This window comes from Pleurodeles waltl, chromosome 2_1 (genome assembly GCF_031143425.1).
Source record: "Pleurodeles waltl isolate 20211129_DDA chromosome 2_1, aPleWal1.hap1.20221129, whole genome shotgun sequence".
Lineage (NCBI taxonomy): Eukaryota > Metazoa > Chordata > Amphibia > Caudata > Salamandridae > Pleurodeles > Pleurodeles waltl.
Window position 1 is genome coordinate 34,542,574 of NC_090438.1, and position 23,817 is coordinate 34,566,390.

Here is a 23,817-nt window from a genome sequence, read left to right on the forward strand (position 1 = left end):
CTGCACCTAATTCTATACTCCTCAGTGGAGAATCCAAAGCCCTCAATCAGGGTACCCTTCATGAGGTCATAAGATTCTGCATCTTTTCCAGAGAGTGTGAGGAGTCTATCCCTACACTTTCCAGTGAACATTTCCCAAAGGAGAGCACCCCAGTGAGATCTGTTTACTTTTCTGGTTACACAAGCCCTCTCAAAAGCTGTGAACCATTTGGTGATGTCATCACCATCTTCATATTTTGTTACAATCCCTTTGGGGATTTTTAGGATGTCAGGAGAATCTCTGACCCTATTTAAGTTGCTGCCACCATTGATGGGACCTAGGCCCATCTCTTTTCTTTCCCTTTCTATGGCTAGGAGCTGCTTTTCCAAAGCCAATCTTTTGACCATCCTGGCTAACAGGGGGTCATCCTCACTGAGAGCATCCTCAGTGATTTCAGAAATGCTGGACCCTCCTGTGAGGGAAGCAACATTTCTGACTATCATTTTTGGAGACAGGGCTTGAGAGGCCCTGGTCTCCCTATTTAGGACTGGAAGGGGGGAATTGCCCTCCAAGTCACTAATTTCTTCCTCTGTGAAGTCATCCTCAGAGGGGTTGGCTTTTTCAAACTCTGCCAACAGCTCCTGGAGCTGAATTTTGGTAGGTCTGGAGCCAATGGTTATTTTCTTTATATTACAGAGAGACCTTAGCTCCCTCATCTTAAGATGGAGGTAAGGTGTGGTGTCGAGTTCCACCACATTCATCTCTGTATCAGACATTATTTTGCTAAAAGTTGGAAGACTTTTTAAAGAATCTAAAACTGTTTCTAGAATCTAATTTCAAACCTTTAACAAACTTTTAAACTCTAAAAGACAATGCTAAACAGGGACTTAACACACAAGGCCCTAGCAGGACTTTTAAGAATTTAGAAAAATTTCAAATTGCAAAAATGAATTTCTAATGACAATTTTGGAATTTGTCGTGTGATCAGGTATTGGCTGAGTAGTCCAGCAAATGCAAAGTCTTGTACCCCACCGCTGATCCACCAATGTAGGAAGTTGGCTCTGTATGTGCTATTTCAAAGTAAGGAATAGCATGCACAGAGTCCAAGGGTTCCCCTTAGAGGTAAAATAGTGGTAAAAATAGATAATACTAATGCTCTATTTTGTGGTAGTGTGGTCGAGCAGTAGGCTTATCCAAGGAGTAGTGTTAAGCATTTGTTGTACATACACATAGACAATAAATGAGGTACACACACTCAGAGACAAATCCAGCCAATAGGTTTTGTTATAGAAAAATATCTTTTCTTAGTTTATTTTAAGAACCACAGGTTCAAATTCTACATGTAATATCTCATTCGAAAGGTATTGCAGGTAAGTACTTTAGGAACTTCAAATCATCAAAATTGCATGTATACTTTTCAAGTTATTCACAAATAGCTGTTTTAAAAGTGGACACTTAGTGCAATTTTCACAGTTCCTAGGGGAGGTAAGTATTTGTTAGGTTAACCAGGTAAGTAAGACACTTACAGGGCTTAGTTCTTGGTCCAAGGTAGCCCACCGTTGGGGGTTCAGAGCAACCCCAAAGTCACCACACCAGCAGCTCAGGGCCGGTCAGGTGCAGAGTTCAAAGTGGTGCCCAAAACACATAGGCTAGAATGGAGAGAAGGGGGTGCCCCGGTTCCGGTCTGCTTGCAGGTAAGTACCCGCGTCTTCGGAGGGCAGACCAGAGGGGTTTTGTAGGGCACCGGGGGGGACACAAGCCCACACAGAAATTTCACCCTCAGCAGCGCGGGGGCGGCCGGGTGCCGTGTAGAAACAAGCGTCGGGTTTGTAATGGAAGTCAATGGGAGATCTAGGGATCTCTTCAGCGCTGCAGGCAGGCAAGGGGGGGGTTCCTCGGGGAAACCTCCACTTGGTCAAGGGAGAGGGACTCCTGGGGGTCACTCCTCCAGTGAAAGTCCGGTCCTTCAGGTCCTGGGGGCTGCGGATGCAGGGTCTCTCCCAGGTGTCGGGACTTAGGATTCAAAGAGTCGCGGTCAGGGGAAGCCTCGGGATTTCCCTCTGCAGGCGGCGCTGTGGGGGCTCAGGGGGGACAGGTTTTTGTACTCACAGTCTTAGAGTAGTCCTGGGGTCCCTCCTGAGGTGTTGGATCGCCACCAGCCGAGTCGGGGTCGCCGGGTGCAGTGTTGCAAGTCTCACGCTTCTTGCGGGGAGCTTGCAGGGTTCTTTAAAGCTGCTGGAAACAAAGTTGCAGCTTTTCTTGGAGCAGGTCCGCTGTCCTCGGGAGTTTCTTGTCTTTTCGAAGCAGGGGCAGTCCTCAGAGGATGTCGAGGTCGCTGGTCCCTTTGGAAGGCGTCGCTGGAGCAGGATCTTTGGAAGGCAGGAGACAGGCCGGTGAGTTTCTGGAGCCAAGGCAGTTGTCGTCTTCTGGTCTTCCTCTGCAGGGGTTTTCAGCTAGGCAGTCCTTCTTCTTGTAGTTGCAGGAATCTAATTTTCTAGGGTTCAGGGTAGCCCTTAAATACTAAATTTAAGGGCGTGTTTAGGTCTGGGGGGTTAGTAGCCAATGGCTACTAGCCCTGAGGGTGGGTACACCCTCTTTGGGCCTCCTCCCAAGGGGAGGGGGTCACAATCCTAACCCTATTGGGGGAATCCTCCATCTGCAAGATGGAGGATTTCTAAAAGTTAGAGTCACCTCAGCTCAGGACACCTTAGGGGCTGTCCTGACTGGCCAGTGACTCCTCCTTGTTGCTTTCTTTGTTCCCTCCAGCCTTGCCGCCAAAAGTGGGGGCCGTGGCCGGAGGGGGCGGGCAACTCCACTAAGCTGGAGTGCCCTGCTGGGCTGTGACAAAGGGGTGAGCCTTTGAGGCTCACCGCCAGGTGTTACAGCTCCTGCCTGGGGGAGGTGTTAGCATCTCCACCCAGTGCAGGCTTTGTTACTGGCCTCAGAGTGACAAAGGCACTCTCCCCATGGGGCCAGCAACATGTCTCTAGTGTGGCAGGCTGCTGGAACTAGTCAGCCTACGCAGACAGTCGGTTAAGTTTCAGGGGGCACCTCTAAGGTGCCCTCTGTGGTGTATTTTACAATAAAATGTACACTGGCATCAGTGTGCATTTATTGTGCTGAGAAGTTTGATACCAAACTTCCCAGTTTTCAGTGTAGCCATTATGGTGCTGTGGAGTTCGTGTAAAACAGACTCCCAGACCATATACTCTTATGGCTACCCTGCACTTACAATGTCTAAGGTTTTGTTTAGACACTGTAGGGGCTCAGTGCTCATGCACTGGTACCCTCACCCATGGTATAGTGCACCCTGCCTTAGGGCTGTAAGGCCTGCTAGAGGGGTGTCTTACCTATACTGCATAGGCAGTGAGAGGCTGGCATGGCACCCTGAGGGGAGTGCCATGTCGACTTACTCATTTTGTTCTCACTAGCACACACAGGCTTGTAAGCAGTGTGTCTGTGCTGAGTGAGGGGTCTCTAGGGTGGCATAAGACATGCTGCAGCCCTTAGAGACCTTCCTTGGCATCAGGGCCCTTGGTACTAGAAGTACCAGTTACAAGGGACTTATCTGAATGCCAGGGTGTGCCAATTGTGGATACAATGGTACATTTTAGGTGAAGGAACACTGGTGCTGGGGCCTGGTCAGCAGGGTCCCAGCACACTTCTCAGTCAAGTCAGCATCAGTATCAGGCAAAAAGTGGGGGGGTAACTGCAACAGGGAGCCATTTCTTTACACCAGTCAGGACAGCCCCTAAGGTGTCTGGAGCTGAGGTGACTCTGACTTTTAGAAATCCTCCATCTTGTAGAAGGAGGATTCCCCCAATAGGAATAGGGATGTGACCCCCTCCCCTTGGGAGGAGGCACAAAGAGGGTGTACCCACCCTCAGGGCTATTAGCCATTGGCTACTAACCCCCCAGACCTAAACACGCCCTTAAATTTAGTATTTAAGGGCTCCCCTGAACCTAAGAATTTAGATTCCTGAAACTACAAGAAGAAGAGGACTGCTGAGCTGAAAAACCCCTGCAGAAGAACAGAGGACACCAACTGCTTTGGCCCCAGTCTTACCGGCCTGTCTCCTGCCTTCCAGAGAAACCTGCTCCAGCGACGCTTTCCAAAGGACCAGCGACCTCTGAATCCTCAGAGGACTGCCCTGCTTCAAGAAAGACAAGAAACTCCAGAGGACAGCGGCACTGCTCCAAAAGAACTGCAACTTTGTTACAGAGGAGCAGATTTAAAGACCCCTGCAAATCCCCGCAAGAAGCGTGAGACTTGCAACACTGCACCCGGCGACCCCGACTCGACTGGTGGAGAACCAACACCTCAGGGAGGACCCTCCGGCGACTCCGAGACCGTGAGTAACCAAAGTTGTCCCCCCTGAGCCCCCACAGCGACGCCTGCAGAGGGAATCCCGAGGCTCCCCCTGACTGCGACTGCCTGAACTCTAATTTCCCGACGGCTGGAAAAGACCCTGCACCCGCAGCCCCCAGCACCTAAAGGATCGGAACTTCTGTGCAGGAGTGACCCCCAGGAGGCCCTATCCCTTGCCCAGGTGGTGGCTACCCCGAGGACCCCCCCCCCCCTTGCCTGCCTGCACCGCTGAAGAGACCCCTTGGTCTCCCATTGAAACCTACAGAGAACCCGACGCTTGTTTGCACACTGCACCCGGCCGCCCCGCGCTGCTGAGGGTGTACTTTCTGTGTGGACTTGTGTCCCCCCCGGTGCCCTACAAAACCCCCCTGGTCTGCCCTCCGAAGACGCGGGTACTTACCTGCTGGCAGACTGGAACCGGGGCACCCCCTTCTCTCCATTGAAGCCTATGTGTTTTGGGCACCTCTTTGACCTCTGCACCTGACCGGCCCTGAGCTGCTGGTGTGGTAACTTTGGGGTTGCTCTGAACCCCCAACGGTGGGCTACCTTGGACCCAAAACTGAACCCTGTAGGTACTTTACTTACCTGCTAAAACTTACAATACTTTACCTCCCCCAGGAACTGTGAAAATTGCACTGTGTCCACTTTTAAAACAGCTATTTGTGTTTTATGTGAAAAGTATATATGCTACTGTAATTATTCAAAGTTCCTAAAGTACTTACCTGCAATACCTTTTAAATGAGATATTACATGTAGAATTTGAACCTGTGGTTCTTAAAATAAACTAAGAAAAGATATTTTTCTATAACAAAAACCTATTGGCTGGATTTGTCTCTGAGTGTGTGTTCCTCATTTATTGCCTGTGTGTATGTACAACAAATGCTTAACACTACTCCTTTGATAAGCCTACTGCTCGACCACACTACCACAAAATAGAGCATTAGTATTATCTCTTTTTGCCACTATCTTACCTCTAAGGGGAACCCTTGGACTCTGTGCATACTATTCCTTACTTTCAAATAGTGCATAGAGAGCCAACTTCCTACATTTGTGGCAGCGGTGGGATACAAGACTTTGCATTTGCTGGACTACTCAGCCAATACCTGATCACACGACAAATTCCAAAAGTTGTCATTAGAAATTGATTTTTGCAATTTGAAATTTTTCTAAATTCTTTAAAGTCCTGCTAGGGCCTTGTGTTAGTCCCTGTTAGCATTTCTTTTAGAGTTTAAAAGTTTGGTAAAAGTTTGAGTTAGATTCTAGAACTAGTTTTTAGATTCTTAAAAAGTATTCCAACTTTTAGAAGCGTAATGTCTAGTACAGATGTGAATGTGGTGGAACTCGACACCACACCTTACCTCCATCTTAAGATGAGGGAGCTAAGGTCACTCTGTAAAATAAAGAAAATAGCAATGGGCCCCAGACCTTCCAAACTACAGCTCCAGGAGCTGTTGGCAGAGTTTGAAAAGGCCAACCCCTCTGAGGATGGCAACACAGAGGATGATGATAGTGACTTGGAGGGTGATTCCCCCCTACCAGTCCTATCTAGGGAGGACAGGGCCTCTCAAGCCCTGACTCCAAGCATAATAGTCAGAGATGCTGGCTCCCTCACAGGAGGGACCAACCTCTCTGAAATCACTGAGGATAACTCCAGTGAAGAGGACATCCAGTTAGCCAGGATGACCAAAAGATTGGCTTTGGAAAGACAGATCCTAGCCATAGAAAGGGAAAGACAAGAGATGGGCCTAGGACCCATCAATGGTGGCAGCAACTTAAATAGGGTCAGAGATTCTCCTGACATGCTAAAAATCCCTAAAGGGATTGTAACTAAATATGAAGATGGTGATGACATCACCAAATGGTTCACAGCTTTTGAGAGGGCTTGTGTAACCAGAAAAGTAAACAAATCTCACTGGGGTGCTCTCCTTTGGGAAATGTTCACTGGAAAGTGTAGGGATAGACTCCTCACACTCTCTGGAAAAGATGCAGAATCTTATGACCTCATGAAGGGAACCCTGATTGAGGGCTTTGGATTCTCCACTGAGGAGTATAGAATTAGATTCAGGGGGGCTCAAAAATCCTCGAGCCAGACCTGGGTTGATTTTGTTGACTACTCAGTGAAAACACTGGATGGTTGGGTAACTGGAAATGAAGTGCATGACTATGTTGGGCTTTATAATTTGTTTATGAAAGAACACATATTAAGTAACTGCTTCAATGAAAAGTTGCATCAGTATCTGGTAGACCTAGGTCCAATTTCTCCCCAAGAATTGGGAAAGAAGGCAGACCAATGGGTCAAGACTAGGGTAACCAAAACTTCCACTGGGGGTGACCAAAAGAAAGGGGTTACAAAGCCTTCCCAGGAGAAAGTGGGTGACACTAGAAACAAAGAAAAAGAGTCCTCTGTAGGCCCCCAAAAACCAGACCAGGTGGGTGGGCCCCGAGACCCAACCCAAAACAAAGGTAGGTACCAGGGTAAGAACTGGGATGCCACTAAGGCATGGTGCCATAACTGTAAACAGACAGGGCACCACACCAAGGACACTTCTTGTCCCAAGAACAAACCCCCTAGCAAAATCCCAGGGGTAACCAGTGTAGCCATTGGGGATGACTCCTCAGATGAGGAGGTCTTCATAGCCTTCAACTGGAAAAAGGGCCCAACAGGTGAGTTGGAGATTCCAGAGGGAAGTAGACACTTCCACCACCTACAGGTGAATGGAATCCCAGCCATTGCCCTGAGAGACACTTGTGCCAGTCACACTATTGTGCATGACAGGCTGGTGTTCTCAAACCAGTACATCCCAGGTGAGATGGCCAGAGTAAGAGTTAGCCCAGACAGGGTCACTGATAGGCCTGTGGCTTTTGTGCCCATAGAAATGGGTGGGACTTTTAGCTGGAGAAGGGTGGTAGTCAGTACAGACCTCCCCCTTGATTGTCTCCTTGGAAATGACTACCCAGAGGTTAGTCAGAGCCCAAGAGAGGAACTGGTCCAGTGCCAGTCCTCTCCCAAGGATTCTGGAGTTCCTGCCTCTGCAGTAAATGCAAGTAGGCCCCAGAAGAAAAAGAAAAGGAAACAGAGTAGGAAAGGTGGACAACCTTTAGCCAAGGTTCCAGCAAGCCAAGGACATTCTGCTCCAGTAGGGGAGAACTCCAAAAGTGGCTCTGATAAAGTCCAACCTGACCCACAAGAAGTCCTGGCTAGTCAGGCAACTGTTAAGTCTGAGTGGGTGGCTCCTCAGCTAACAGAAGAAAGAGTGGAAGAAGGATGTTTACTACAAGATGTGGTAACCCCCCACTCTAATACAGCAGACAGGCACCCTGAACCCAAAGAAGCCTGTAACTTAGCCCCTTCCCTTGTAGGTGAAGAGCTAAAGGTGTGGTTCTGGGCACTGACAGCTGTCAGTGGCCTCTGCTGGGTGTTAGCCTTTATGGCTGCACTATCCTTGGCATGGTGGTCAGACCCCATGCCAAATAGCAAGTTAGGCCCCCTGACCCTGTTGGTCATGGTGGGGTTACTCCAGCTCTGGGTAACCTCTTTGGGTAAGCTAGGGGTGACCCTGGCTAAGATAAGATTAGCAGAGGTGGTTCAAATGAGATATTACATGTAGAATTTGAACCTGTGGTTCTTAAAATAAACTAAGAAAATATGTTTTTCTATAACAAAACCTATTGGCTGGATTTGTCTCTGAGTGTGTTCCTCATTTATTGCCTGTGTGTATGTACAACAAATGCTTAACACTACTCCTTTGATAAGCCTACTGCTCGACCACACTACCACAAAATAGAGCATTGGTATTATCTCTTTTGCCACTATCTTACCTCTAAGGGGAACCCTTGGACTCTGTGCATACTATTCCTTACTTTGAAATAGTGCATACAGAGCCAACTTCCTACAGTGATGTTCCTGAATAGTAGCCAGTTCAGTTTTGTGCAAGAATGAAATAATCACACTTTTTATATTTAGGGGATGACATGCTGCAGTCATCAAAGGGCATTATTTGTAACACCAATATCACTCCTATTGCTGTAGTGGTTTCTGGAAGATATGAATGTGTCCACAGTGTTTATTGGAAATGGCTAGATGCAACAGAGTGCGTTTGACGTAGCATAAACATTTCATGTTGACTGCAGTTTTATGATCTTCAATGGATCGAGCAGCATCAACAGAAAAGCCCCAGTTTGTCACTATTATAGGCAAGCAGCACTCACCCAGAAATTATGGCTTCCATTTTGTTCTTCACTTAGATTAATCTTAAATTTTGAGGTTTTTAGACTTTGTGGGGTCCTGTTTAGAACGTTTGTTTGCATCCTCTATCAAGTTACCCATAGTGGTGCAGTTGAATTAAGAGTACATGTTGTAGCTACATATATATATTTATTATATGTGTGTTCGATGGCATGTGTAGCTGCAGATACACCTGCTATGCATATATCGCCATCTAGTGTTATTTTCACTGCTTCTGCTTTCCACTGTTTCAGGGCTCTTTTCAATGGGCATCATGTACAGTTCATACTTTGTACAACTTTTACTACATTAGCTTTGTGTTCCTTCCTTGGCAGGTTGTGTGGAGTTGTGAAAAATAGCATGAATCGATCGGATGGCTCCTCAGCTGAGCGATGTATTCTGGCCTATCTCTATGACCTGTACACCTCGTACACCCACCAGAAGAGTAAATTTGGTGAGCTTTTTAGGTGAGTGTCCTTTCTATCAGTACTTTCGATCAGGGTAATTGACTGCAGGGAGAACATGCCTTCTTGGGATACAGCCCAAGAATAGTAAATGATGTAGATTGTTGTTCAGGCAAGATGGATTGGTTCCTGTACTGGAAGAGAGGACTGGTCTGGTGAAGGGGAAACCGAGCAAATGCGTTACTTTTCTCTTTGACTGCAATATCCCATCCGAAACAAAGCCCTTAAACATTCGGTCAGAGCACAACAAATTCACCAGCTCCTCACATAGTTGCTGAAGGAGCTTTTAATAAAATATTTGACTGAATTGGGACCACACAATGCAATACATATGTGCTCCAAACACTTACAACCCACGTTTTCAACAACTTGCCTCGCTTCCCCCAACTGCCAATCCAGTTCACATGAATCAAACTTGAACAACTGCACCCTTCGTGCACTACGATGTTTTACAGTAATACCCACCGTCTAAAACTCTGAGGACCTTACTTTGGATTGTCAAAAATTTATTTAAAAATACTTCACAGGCTCATCATTTCACCTATGTTTACCTACAAACAGTGCATCTGTTTTCTACAAAACACAGTGAAGTTGCCATTGTAGTCTAAAGTTGTTAGATTGGGGCAGATAATGAGTCTGAAGGTCCTTGAGTTATGTTTCTGTTGTCACTTTATATGCACTACAACCTCCTGAAGGAAATCCACCTTTTCTGCATGGTCACTGTAGGAAGTTGGCTCTGTATGTGCTATTTCAAAGTAAGGAATAGCATGCACAGAGTCCAAGGGTTCCCCTTAGAGGTAAAATAGTGGTAAAAAGAGATAATACTAATGCTCTATTTTGTGGTAGTGTGGTCGAGCAGTAGGCTTATCCAAGGAGTAGTGTTAAGCATTTGTTGTACATACACAAGACAATAAATGAGGTACACACACTCAGAGACAAATCCAGCCAATAGGTTTTTATATAGAAAAATATCTTTTCTTAGTTTATTTTAAGAACCACAGGTTCAAATTCTACATGTAATATCTCATTCGAAAGGTATTGCAGGTAAGTACTTTAGGAACTTCAAATCATCAAAATTGCATGTATACTTTTCAAGTTATTGACAAATAGCTGTTTTAAAAGTGGACACTTAGTGCAATTGTAAGGAAATGCCTCCTTGGCATGGTTGCCCCCTGACTTTTTGCCTTTGCTGATGCTATGTTTACAATTGAAAGTGTGCTGAGGCCTGCTAACCAGGCCCCAGCACCAGTGTTCTTTCCCTAACCTGTACTTTTGTATCCACAATTGGCAGACCCTGGCATCCAGATAAGTCCCTTGTAACTGGTACTTCTAGTACCAAGGGCCCTGATGCCAAGGAAGGTCTCTAAGGGCTGCAGCATGTCTTATGCCACCCTGGAGACCTCTCACTCAGCACAGACACACTGCTTACCAGCTTGTGTGTGCTAGTGAGGACAAAACGAGTAAGTCGACATGGCACTCCCCTCAGGGTGCCATGCCAGCCTCTCACTGCCTATGCAGTATAGGTAAGACACCCCTCTAGCAGGCCTTACAGCCCTAAGGCAGGGTGCACTATACCATAGGTGAGGGTACCAGTGCATGAGCATGGTACCCCTACAGTGTCTAAACAAAACCTTAGACATTGTAAGTGCAGGGTAGCCATAAGAGTATATGGTCTGGGAGTCTGTCAAACACGAACTCCACAGCACCATAATGGCTACACTGAAAACTGGGAAGTTTGGTATCAAACTTCTCAACACAATAAATGCACTCTGATGCCAGTGTACATTTTATTGTAAAATACACCACAGAGGGCACCTTAGAGGTGCCCCCTGAAACTTAACCGACTATCTGTGTAGGCTGACTAGTTTTAGCAGCCTGCCACAAACCGAGACATGTTGCTGGCCCCATGGGGAGAGTGCCTTTGTCACTCTGAGGCCAGTAACAAAGCCTGCACTGGGTGGAGATGCTAACACCTCTCCCAGGCAGGAATTGTCACACCTGGCGGTGAGCCTCAAAGGCTCACCTCCTTTGTGCCAACCCAGCAGGACACTCCAGCTAGTGGAGTTGCCCGCCCCCTCCGGCCAGGCCCCACTTTTGGCGGCAAGGCCGGAGAAAATAATGAGAAAAACAAGGAGGAGTCACTGGCCAGTCAGGACAGCCCCTAAGGTGTCCTGAGCTGAGGTGACTCTAACTTTTAGAAATCCTCCATCTTGCAGATGGAGGATTCCCCCAATAGGGTTAGGATTGTGACCCCCTCCCCTTGGGAGGAGGCACAAAGAGGGTGTACCCACCCTCAGGGCTAGTAGCCATTGGCTACTAACCCCCCAGACCTAAACACGCCCTTAAATTTAGTATTTAAGGGCTACCCTGAACCCTAGAAAATCAGATTCCTGCAACAAGAAGAAGGACTGCCCAGCTGAAAACCCCTGCAGCGGAAGACCAGAAGACGACAACTGCCTTGGCTCCAGAAACTCACCGGCCTGTCTCCTGCCTTCCAAAGATCCTGCTCCAGCGACGCCTTCCGAAGGGACCAGCGACCTCGACATCCTCTGAGGACTGCCCCTGCTTCGAAAAGACAAGAAACTCCCGAGGACAGCGGACCTGCTCCAAGAAAAGCTGCAACTTTGTTTCCAGCAACTTTAAAGATCCCTGCAAGCTCCCCGCAAGAAGCGTGAGACTTGCAACACTGCACCCGGCGACCCCGACTCGACTGGTGGCGATCCAACACCTCAGGAGGGACCCCAGGACTACTCTGATACTGTGAGTACCAAAACCTGTCCCCCCTGAGCCCCCACAGCGCCGCCTGCAGAGGGAATCCCGAGGCTTCCCCTGACCGCGACTCTTTTGAACCTAAAGTCCCGACACCTGGGAGAGACCCTGCACCCGCAGCCCCCAGGACCTGAAGGACCGGACTTTCACTGGAGAAGTGACCCCCAGGAGTCCCTCTCCCTTGCCCAAGTGGAGGTTTCCCCGAGGAATCCCCCCCTTGCCTGCCTGCAGCGCTGAAGAGATCCCGAGATCTCTCATAGACTAACATTGCGAACCCGACGCTTGTTTCTACACTGCACCCGGCCGCCCCCGCGCCGCTGAGGGTGAAATTTCTGTGTGGACTTGTGTCCCCCCCGGTGCCCTACAAAACCCCCCTGGTCTGCCCTCCGAAGACGCGGGTACTTACCTGCAAGCAGACCGGAACCGGGGCACCCCCTTCTCTCCATTCTAGCCTATGTGTTTTGGGCACCACTTTGGACTCTGCACCTGACCGGCCCTGAGCTGCTGGTGTGGTGACTTTGGGGTTGCTCTGAACCCCCAACGGTGGGCTACCTTGGACCAAGAACTGAGCCCTGTAAGTGTCTTACTTACCTGGTTAATCTAACAAATACTTACCTCCCCTAGGAACTGTGAAAATTGCACTAAGTGTCCACTTTTAAAACAGCTATTTGTCAATAACTTGAAAAGTATACATGCAATTTTGATGATTTGAAGTTCCTAAAGTACTTACCTGCAATACCTTTCGAATGAGATATTACATGTAGAATTTGAACCTGTGGTTCTTAAAATAAACTAAGAAAAGATATTTTTCTATATAAAAACCTATTGGCTGGATTTGTCTCTGAGTGTGTGTACCTCATTTATTGTCTTGTGTATGTCCAACAAATGCTTAACACTACTCCTTGGATAAGCCTACTGCTCGACCACACTACCACAAAATAGAGCATTAGTATTATCTATTTTTTACCACTATTTTACCTCTAAGGGGAACCCTTGGACTCTGTGCATGCTATTCCTTACTTTGAAATAGCACATACAGAGCCAACTTCCTACATTGGTGGATCAGCGGTGGGGTACAAGACTTTGCATTTGCTGGACTACTCAGCCAATACCTGATCACACGACAAATTCCAAAATTGTCATTAGAAATTGATTTTTGCAATTTGAAAAGTTTTCTAAATTCTTAAAAGTCCTGCTAGGGCCTTGTGTGTTAAGTCCCTGTTTAGCATTGTCTTTTAGAGTTTAAAAGTTTGTTAAAAGTTTGAAATTAGATTCTAGAAACAGTTGTAGATTCTTAAAAGTATTCCAACTTTTAGAAACAAAATGTCTAGCACAGATGTGACTGTGGTGGAACTCGACACCACACCTTACCTCCATCTTAAGATGAGGGAGCTAAGGTCACTCTGTAAAATAAAGAAAATAACAATGGGCCCCAAACCTACCAAAATACAGCTCCAGGAGCTTTTGGCAGAGTTTGAAAAGGCCAACCCCTCTGAGGGTGGCAACTCAGAGGAAGAGGATAGTGACTTGGAGGACAATTCCCCCCTACCAGTCCTATCTAGGGAGAACAGGGTCCCTCAAACCCTGACTCCAAAAATAATAGTCAGAGATGCTGGTTCCCTCACAGGAGAGACCAACACCTCTGAAATCACTGAGGATAGCCCCAGTGAAGAGGACATCCAGTTAGCCAGGATGGCCAAAAGATTGGCTTTGGAAAGACAGATCCTAGCCATAGAGAGGGAAAGACAAGAGATGGGCCTAGGACCCATCAATGGTGGCAGCAACATAAATAGGGTCAGAGATTCTCCTGACATGTTGAAAATCCCTAAAGGGATTGTAACTAAATATGAAGATGGTGATGACATCACCAAATGGTTCACAGCTTTTGAGAGGGCTTGTGTAACCAGAAAAGTGAACAGATCTCACTGGGGTGCTCTCCTTTGGGAAATGTTCACAGGAAAGTGTAGGGATAGACTCCTCACACTCTCTGGACAAGATGCAGAATCTTATGACCTCATGAAGGGTACCCTGATTGAGGGCTTTGGATTCTCCACTGAGGAGTACAGGATTAGGTTCAGGGGGGCTCAAAAATCCTCGAGCCAGACCTGGGTTGACTTTGTTGACTACTCAGTGAAAACACTAGATGGTTGGATTCAAGGCAGTGGTGTAAGTAATTATGATGGGCTGTACAATTTATTTGTGAAAGAACACCTGTTAAGTAATTGTTTCAATGATAAACTGCATCAGCATCTGGTAGACCTAGGACCAATTTCTCCCCAAGAATTGGGAAAGAAGGCGGACCATTGGGTCAAGACAAGGGTGTCCAAGACTTCAACAGGGGGTGACCAAAAGAAAGGGGTCACAAAGACTCCCCAGCAGAAGGGTGATGAGACAACCAAAACTAAAAATAGTAAAGAGTCTTCTACAGGCCCCCAAAAACCTGCACAGGAGGGTGGGCCCAGAGCCTCTTCACAAAACAATGGGTACAAGGGTAAAAACTTTGATCCCAAAAAGGCCTGGTGTCATAGCTGTAAACAGCATGGACACCAAACTGGAGACAAGGCCTGTCCCAAGAAAGGTTCCACTCCAAACTCCCATCCAGGTAACACTGGTATGGCTAGTCTCCAAGTGGGATCAACAGTGTGCCCAGAGCAAATCAGGGTCCACACTGAAGCTACTCTAGTTTCTGAGGGTGGGGTGGATTTAGCCACACTAGCTGTCTGGCCGCCTAACATGCAAAAATACAGACAGCAACTCTTAATTAATGGGACTAGAATAGAGGGCCTGAGGGATACAGGTGCCAGTGTCACCATGGTGACAGAGAAACTGGTTTCCCCTGGCCAATACCTGACTGGAAAAACTTACACAGTCACCAACGCTGACAATCAGAGAAAAGTACATCCCATGGCAATGGTTACTTTAGAATGGGGAGGGGTCAATGGCCTGAAACAGGTGGTGGTCTCCTCAAATATCCCAGTGGACTGTCTGCTTGGAAATGACCTGGAGTCCTCAGCATGGGCTGAGGTAGAACTAAAAACCCATGCAGCAATGCTGGGTATCCCTGAACTGGTGTGTGTGAAAACCAGAGCACAGTGCAAGGCACAGGGTGAACAAGTAGAGCTGGAGTCTGGAAGAATGGCCCAGCCTACCAAGAGAAAAGGAAAGTCAGTTGGGAAACCAACTGCAACACAGCAAAAGAAAGGGAACCTCTCTTCTCATGAAGAAGTTCTGCCCTCTGAGGGAACTGAGCCTTTGGAGCTTGAACCTTATCAGGTTGAGCTCTTGGGCCCAGGGGGACCCTCAAGGGAGGAGCTGTGTAAGGGACAAGAAACCTGTCCCTCTCTTGAAGGCCTTAGGCAGCAAGCTGCTGAAGAGTCCAAAGGCAAGAAAAATGGAACACATAGGGTCTATTGGGAAGATGGGCTCCTGTACACTGAGGCCAGAGACCCCAAACCTGGTGCCACTAGGAGAGTGGTAGTGCCTCAGCTGTTCAGAGAGTTCATCCTAACATTGGCCCATGACATTCCCCTTGCTGGACATTTGGGACAAACCAAGACGTGGGAGAGGTTAGTCAACCACTTCTACTGGCCCAATATGTCCAACATGGTTAAGGAGTTTTGCCTCTCCTGCCCCACCTGTCAAGCCAGTGGTAAGACAGGTGGGCATCCAAAGGCCCCCCTCATTCCACTTCCTGTGGTGGGGGTGCCCTTTGAAAGAGTGGGTGTGGACATAGTTGGTCCACTAGAACCTCCCACAGCCTCAGGAAATATGTATATCCTGGTAGTAGTGGATCATGCTACCAGGTATCCTGAAGCTATTCCCCTTAGGTCGACTACTGCCCCTGCAGTAGCCAAGGCCCTCATTGGTATCTTTACCAGAGTGGGTTTCCCTAAGGAGGTGGTGTCTGACAGAGGTACCAACTTCATGTCAGCATACCTAAAGCACATGTGGAATGAGTGTGGAGTGACTTATAAATTCACTACACCCTACCATCCACAAACTAATGGCTTAGTTGAGAGATTCAACAAGACATTAAAAGGCATGATCATGGGGCTCCCAGAAAAACTCAAAAGGAGATGGGATGTCCTCCTGCCATGTCTGCTTTTCGCTTACAGGGAGGTACCACAGAAGGGAGTAGGATTCTCACCCTTTGAACTTCTGTTTGGTCATCCTGTAAGGGGACCACTTGCCCTTGTTAAAGAAGGCTGGGAGAGACCTCTCCATGAGCCTAAACAGGACATAGTGGACTATGTACTTGGCCTTCGCTCTAGAATGGCAGAGTACATGGAAAAGGCAACCAAAAACCTTGAGGCCAGCCAACAGCTCCAGAAGTTTTGGTATGACCAAAAGGCTGCACTGGTTGAGTTCCAACCAGGGCAGAAAGTCTGGGTTCTGGAGCCTGTGGCTCCCAGGGCACTCCAGGACAAATGGAGTGGCCCTTACCCAGTGCTAGAGAGGAAGAGTCAGGTCACCTACCTGGTGGACCTGGGCACAAGCAGGAGCCCCAAGAGGGTGATCCATGTGAACCGCCTTAAGCTCTTCCATGACAGGGCTGATGTGAATCTGTTAATGGTAACAGATGAGGATCAGGAGGCAGAGAGTGAACCTCTCCCTGATCTTCTGTCATCAGACCCAAAAGATGGCACAGTAGATGGAGTGATCTACTCAGACACCCTCTCTGGCCAACAGCAGGCTGATTGTAGGAGAGTCCTACAACAGTTTCCTGAGCTTTTCTCCCTAACCCCTGGTCAGACCCACCTGTGTACCCATGATGTGGACACAGGAGACAGCATGCCTGTCAAGAACAAAATCTTCAGACAGTCTGACCATGTTAAGGAAAGCATCAAGGTGGAAGTCCACAAGATGCTGGAATTGGGAGTGATTGAGCGCTCTGACAGCCCCTGGGCTAGCCCAGTGGTCTTAGTCCCCAAACCTCACACCAAAGATGGAAAGAAAGAGATGAGGTTTTGTGTGGACTACAGAGGGCTCAATTCTGTCACCAAGACAGATGCCCATCCAATTCCAAGAGCTGATGAGCTCATTGATAAATTAGGTGCTGCCAAATTTCTAAGTACCTTTGACTTGACAGCAGGGTACTGGCAAATAAAAATGGCACCTGGAGCAAAAGAAAAGACAGCATTCTCCACACCTGATGGGCATTATCAGTTTACTGTTATGCCCTTTGGTTTAAAGAATGCCCCTGCCACCTTCCAAAGGTTGGTGAATCAAGTCCTTGCTGGCTTGGAGTCCTTTAGCACAGCTTATCTTGATGATATTGCTGTCTTTAGCTCCACCTGGCAGGATCACCTGGTCCACCTGAGGAAGGTTTTGAAGGCTCTGCAATCTGCAGGCCTCTCTATCAAGGCATCCAAATGCCAGATAGGGCAGGGAACTGTGGTTTACTTGGGACACCTTGTAGGTGGAGGCCAAGTTCAGCCACTCCAACCCAAGATCCAGACTATTCTGGACTGGGTAGCTCCAAAAACCCAGACTCAAGTCAGGGCATTCCTTGGCTTGACTGGGTACTACAGGAGGTTTGTGAAGGGATATGGATCCATTGTGACAGCCCTCACTGAACTCACCTCCAAGAAAATGCCCAAGAAAGTGAACTGGACTGTGGACTGCCAACAGGCCTTTGACACCCTGAAACAAGCCATGTGCTCAGCACCAGTTCTCAAAGCTCCAGATTATTCTAAGCAGTTCATTGTGCAGACTGATGCCTCTGAACATGGGATAGGGGCAGTTTTGTCCCAAACAAATGATGATGGCCTTGACCAGCCTGTTGCTTTCATTAGCAGGAGGTTACTCCCCAGGGAGCAGCGTTGGAGTGCCATTGAGAGGGAGGCCTTTGCTGTGGTTTGGTCCCTGAAGAAGCTGAGACCATACCTCTTTGGGACTCACTTCCTAGTTCAAACTGACCACAGACCTCTCAAATGGCTGATGCAAATGAAAGGTGAAAATCCTAAACTGTTGAGGTGGTCCATCTCCCTACAGGGAATGGACTTTATAGTGGAACACAGACCTGGGACTGCCCATGCCAATGCAGATGGCCTTTCCAGGTTCTTCCACTTAGAAAATGAAGACTCTCTTGGGAAAGGTTAGTCTCATCCTCTTTCGTTTGGGGGGGGGTTGTGTAAGGAAATGCCTCCTTGGCATGGTTGCCCCCTGACTTTTTGCCTTTGCTGATGCTATGTTTACAATTGAAAGTGTGCTGAGGCCTGCTAACCAGGCCCCAGCACCAGTGTTCTTTCCCTAACCTGTACTTTTGTATCCACAATTGGCAGACCCTGGCATCCAGATAAGTCCCTTGTAACTGGTACTTCTAGTACCAAGGGCCCTGATGCCAAGGAAGGTCTCTAAGGGCTGCAGCATGTCTTATGCCACCCTGGAGACCTCTCACTCAGCACAGACACACTGCTTACCAGCTTGTGTGTGCTAGTGAGGACAAAACGAGTAAGTCGACATGGCACTCCCCTCAGGGTGCCATGCCAGCCTCTCACTGCCTATGCAGTATAGGTAAGACACCCCTCTAGCAGGCCTTACAGCCCTAAGGCAGGGTGCACTATACCATAGGTGAGGGTACCAGTGCATGAGCATGGTACCCCTACAGTGTCTAAACAAAACCTTAGACATTGTAAGTGCAGGGTAGCCATAAGAGTATATGGTCTGGGAGTCTGTCAAACACGAACTCCACAGCACCATAATGGCTACACTGAAAACTGGGAAGTTTGGTATCAAACTTCTCAACACAATAAATGCACTCTGATGCCAGTGTACATTTTATTGTAAAATACACCACAGAGGGCACCTTAGAGGTGCCCCCTGAAACTTAACCGACTATCTGTGTAGGCTGACTAGTTTTAGCAGCCTGCCACAAACCGAGACATGTTGCTGGCCCCATGGGGAGAGTGCCTTTGTCACTCTGAGGCCAGTAACAAAGCCTGCACTGGGTGGAGATGCTAACACCTCTCCCAGGCAGGAATTGTCACACCTGGCGGTGAGCCTCAAAGGCTCACCTCCTTTGTGCCAACCCAGCAGGACACTCCAGCTAGTGGAGTTGCCCGCCCCCTCCGGCCAGGCCCCACTTTTGGCGGCAAGGCCGGAGAAAATAATGAGAAAAACAAGGAGGAGTCACTGGCCAGTCAGGACAGCCCCTAAGGTGTCCTGAGCTGAGGTGACTCTAACTTTTAGAAATCCTCCATCTTGCAGATGGAGGATTCCCCCAATAGGGTTAGGATTGTGACCCCCTCCCCTTGGGAGGAGGCACAAAGAGGGTGTACCCACCCTCAGGGCTAGTAGCCATTGGCTACTAACCCCCCAGACCTAAACACGCCCTTAAATTTAGTATTTAAGGGCTACCCTGAACCCTAGAAAATCAGATTCCTGCAACAAGAAGAAGGACTGCCCAGCTGAAAACCCCTGCAGCGGAAGACCAGAAGACGACAACTGCCTTGGCTCCAGAAACTCACCGGCCTGTCTCCTGCCTTCCAAAGATCCTGCTCCAGCGACGCCTTCCGAAGGGACCAGCGACCTCGACATCCTCTGAGGACTGCCCCTGCTTCGAAAAGACAAGAAACTCCCGAGGACAGCGGACCTGCTCCAAGAAAAGCTGCAACTTTGTTTCCAGCAACTTTAAAGATCCCTGCAAGCTCCCCGCAAGAAGCGTGAGACTTGCAACACTGCACCCGGCGACCCCGACTCGACTGGTGGCGATCCAACACCTCAGGAGGGACCCCAGGACTACTCTGATACTGTGAGTACCAAAACCTGTCCCCCCTGAGCCCCCACAGCGCCGCCTGCAGAGGGAATCCCGAGGCTTCCCCTGACCGCGACTCTTTTGAACCTAAAGTCCCGACACCTGGGAGAGACCCTGCACCCGCAGCCCCCAGGACCTGAAGGACCGGACTTTCACTGGAGAAGTGACCCCCAGGAGTCCCTCTCCCTTGCCCAAGTGGAGGTTTCCCCGAGGAATCCCCCCCTTGCCTGCCTGCAGCGCTGAAGAGATCCCGAGATCTCTCATAGACTAACATTGCGAACCCGACGCTTGTTTCTACACTGCACCCGGCCGCCCCCGCGCCGCTGAGGGTGAAATTTCTGTGTGGACTTGTGTCCCCCCCGGTGCCCTACAAAACCCCCCTGGTCTGCCCTCCGAAGACGCGGGTACTTACCTGCAAGCAGACCGGAACCGGGGCACCCCCTTCTCTCCATTCTAGCCTATGTGTTTTGGGCACCACTTTGGACTCTGCACCTGACCGGCCCTGAGCTGCTGGTGTGGTGACTTTGGGGTTGCTCTGAACCCCCAACGGTGGGCTACCTTGGACCAAGAACTGAGCCCTGTAAGTGTCTTACTTACCTGGTTAATCTAACAAATACTTACCTCCCCTAGGAACTGTGAAAATTGCACTAAGTGTCCACTTTTAAAACAGCTATTTGTCAATAACTTGAAAAGTATACATGCAATTTTGATGATTTGAAGTTCCTAAAGTACTTACCTGCAATACCTTTCGAATGAGATATTACATGTAGAATTTGAACCTGTGGTTCTTAAAATAAACTAAGAAAAGATATTTTTCTATATAAAAACCTATTGGCTGGATTTGTCTCTGAGTGTGTGTACCTCATTTATTGTCTTGTGTATGTCCAACAAATGCTTAACACTACTCCTTGGATAAGCCTACTGCTCGACCACACTACCACAAAATAGAGCATTAGTATTATCTATTTTTTACCACTATTTTACCTCTAAGGGGAACCCTTGGACTCTGTGCATGCTATTCCTTACTTTGAAATAGCACATACAGAGCCAACTTCCTACAGCAATTTTCACAGTTCCTAGGGGAGGTAAGTATTTGTTAGATTAACCAGGTAAGTAAGACACTTACAGGGCTCAGTTCTTGGTCCAAGGTAGCCCACCGTTGGGGGTTCAGAGCAACCCCAAAGTCACCACACCAGCAGCTCAGGGCCGGTCAGGTGCAGAGTCCAAAGTGGTGCCCAAAACACATAGGCTAGAATGGAGAGAAGGGGGTGCCCCGGTTCCGGTCTGCTTGCAGGTAAGTACCCGCGTCTTCGGAGGGCAGACCAGGGGGGTTTTGTAGGGCACCGGGGGGGACACAAGTCCACACAGAAATTTCACCCTCAGCGGCGCGGGGGCGGCCGGGTGCAGTGTAGAAACAAGCGTCGGGTTCGCAATGTTAGTCTATGAGAGATCTCGGGATCTCTTCAGCGCTGCAGGCAGGTAAGGGGGGGATTCCTCGGGGAAACCTCCACTTGGGCAAGGGAGAGGGACTCCTGGGGGTCACTTCTCCAGTGAAAGTCCGGTCCTTCAGGTCCTGGGGGCTGCGGGTGCAGGGTCTCTCCCAGGTGTCGGGACTTTAGGTTCAAAAGAGTCGCGGTCAGGGGAAGCCTCGGGATTCCCTCTGCAGGCGGCGCTGTGGGGGCTCAGGGGGGACAGGTTTTGGTACTCACAGTATCAGAGTAGTCCTGGGGTCCCTCCTGAGGTGTTGGATCGCCACCAGTCGAGTCGGGGTCGCCGGGTGCAGTGTTGCAAGTCTCACGCTTCTTGCGGGGAGCTTGCAGGGATCTTTAAAGTTGCTGGAAACAAAGTTGCAGCTTTTCTTGGAGCAGGTCCGCTGTCCTCGGGAGTTTCTTGTCTTTTCGAAGCAGGGGCAGTCCTCAGAGGATGTCGAGGTCGCTGGTCCCTTCGGAAGGCGTCGCTGGAGCAGGATCTTTGGAAGGCAGGAGACAGGCCGGTGAGTTTCTGGAGCCAAGGCAGTTGTCGTCTTCTGGTCTTCCGCTGCAGGGGTTTTCAGCTGGGCAGTCCTTCTTCTTGTTGCAGGAATCTAATTTTCTAGGGTTCAGGGTAGCCCTTAAATACTAAATTTAAGGGCGTGTTTAGGTCTGGGGGGTTAGTAGCCAATGGCTACTAGCCCTGAGGGTGGGTACACCCTCTTTGTGCCTCCTCCCAAGGGGAGGGGGTCACAATCCTAACCCTATTGGGGGAATCCTCCATCTGCAAGATGGAGGATTTCTAAAAGTTAGAGTCACCTCAGCTCAGGACACCTTAGGGGCTGTCCTGACTGGCCAGTGACTCCTCCTTGTTTTTCTCATTATTTTCTCCGGCCTTGCCGCCAAAAGTGGGGCCTGGCCGGAGGGGGCGGGCAACTCCACTAGCTGGAGTGTCCTGCTGGGTTGGCACAAAGGAGGTGAGCCTTTGAGGCTCACCGCCAGGTGTGACAATTCCTGCCTGGGAGAGGTGTTAGCATCTCCACCCAGTGCAGGCTTTGTTACTGGCCTCAGAGTGACAAAGGCACTCTCCCCATGGGGCCAGCAACATGTCTCGGTTTGTGGCAGGCTGCTAAAACTAGTCAGCCTACACAGATAGTCGGTTAAGTTTCAGGGGGCACCTCTAAGGTGCCCTCTGTGGTGTATTTTACAATAAAATGTACACTGGCATCAGTGTGCATTTATTGTGCTGAGAAGTTTGATACCAAACTTCCCAGTTTTCAGTGTAGCCATTATGGTGCTGTGGAGTTCGTGTTTGACAGACTCCCAGACCATATACTCCTATGGCTACCCTGCACTTACAATGTCTAAGGTTTTGTTTAGACACTGTAGGGGTACCATGCTCATGCACTGGTACCCTCACCTATGGTATAGTGCACCCTGCCTTAGGGCTGTAAGGCCTGCTAGAGGGGTGTCTTACCTATACTGCATAGGCAGTGAGAGGCTGGCATGGCACCCTGAGGGGAGTGCCATGTCGACTTACTCGTTTTGTCCTCACTAGCACACACAAGCTGGTAAGCAGTGTGTCTGTGCTGAGTGAGAGGTCTCCAGGGTGGCATAAGACATGCTGCAGCCCTTAGAGACCTTCCTTGGCATCAGGGCCCTTGGTACTAGAAGTACCAGTTACAAGGGACTTATCTGGATGCCAGGGTCTGCCAATTGTGGATACAAAAGTACCGGTTAGGGAAAGAACACTGGTGCTGGGGCCTGGTTAGCAGGCCTCAGCACACTTTCAATTGTAAACATAGCATCAGCAAAGGCAAAAAGTCAGGGGGCAACCATGCCAAGGAGGCATTTCCTTACACAACCCCCCCCCAAACGAAAGAGGATGAGACTAACCTTTCCCAAGAGAGTCTTCATTTTCTAAGTGGAAGAACCTGGAAAGGCCATCTGCATTGGCATGGGCAGTCCCAGGTCTGTGTTCCACTATAAAGTCCATTCCCTGTAGGGAGATGGACCACCTCAACAGTTTAGGATTTTCACCTTTCATTTGCATCAGCCATTTGAGAGGTCTGTGGTCAGTTTGAACTAGGAAGTGAGTCCCAAAGAGGTATGGTCTCAGCTTCTTCAGGGACCAAACCACAGCAAAGGCCTCCCTCTCAATGGCACTCCAACGCTGCTCCCTGGGGAGTAACCTCCTGCTAATGAAAGCAACAGGCTGGTCAAGGCCATCATCATTTGTTTGGGACAAAACTGCCCCTATCCCATGTTCAGAGGCATCAGTCTGCACAATGAACTGCTTAGAATAATCTGGAGCTTTGAGAACTGGTGCTGAGCACATTGCCTGTTTCAGGGTGTCAAAGGCCTGTTGGCAGTCCACAGTCCAGTTCACTTTCTTGGGCATTTTCTTGGAGGTGAGCTCAGTGAGGGCCGTCACAATGGATCCATATCCCTTCACAAACCTCCTGTAGTACCCAGTCAAGCCAAGGAATGCCCTGACTTGAGTCTGGGTTTTTGGAGCTACCCAGTCCAGAATAGTCTGGATCTTGGGTTGGAGTGGCTGAACTTGGCCTCCACCTACAAGGTGTCCCAAGTAAACCACAGTTCCCTGCCCTATCTGGCATTTGGATGCCTTGATAGAGAGGCCTGCAGATTGCAGAGCCTTCAAAACCTTCCTCAGGTGGACCAGGTGATCCTGCCAGGTGGAGCTAAAGACAGCAATATCATCAAGATAAGCTGTGCTAAAGGACTCCAAGCCAGCAAGGACTTGATTCACCAACCTTTGGAAG

The 23,817-nt window shown here is 48.9% G+C and overlaps 1 protein-coding gene across 13 annotated transcripts in view; it reads left to right on the top strand.

The window, feature by feature from the left end:
- Positions 1-23,817, top strand: part of MED12 (mediator complex subunit 12) — a 786,294-nt gene that overhangs the window by 196,214 nt on the left and 566,263 nt on the right. For all 13 annotated transcript variants that reach the window (XM_069209253.1, XM_069209261.1, XM_069209285.1 and 10 more), the window contains one exon: positions 8,909-9,040. In XM_069209253.1, coding sequence (XP_069065354.1) covers positions 8,909-9,040 — 132 coding nt within the window. The remainder of the gene's footprint in view (positions 1-8,908; positions 9,041-23,817) is intronic.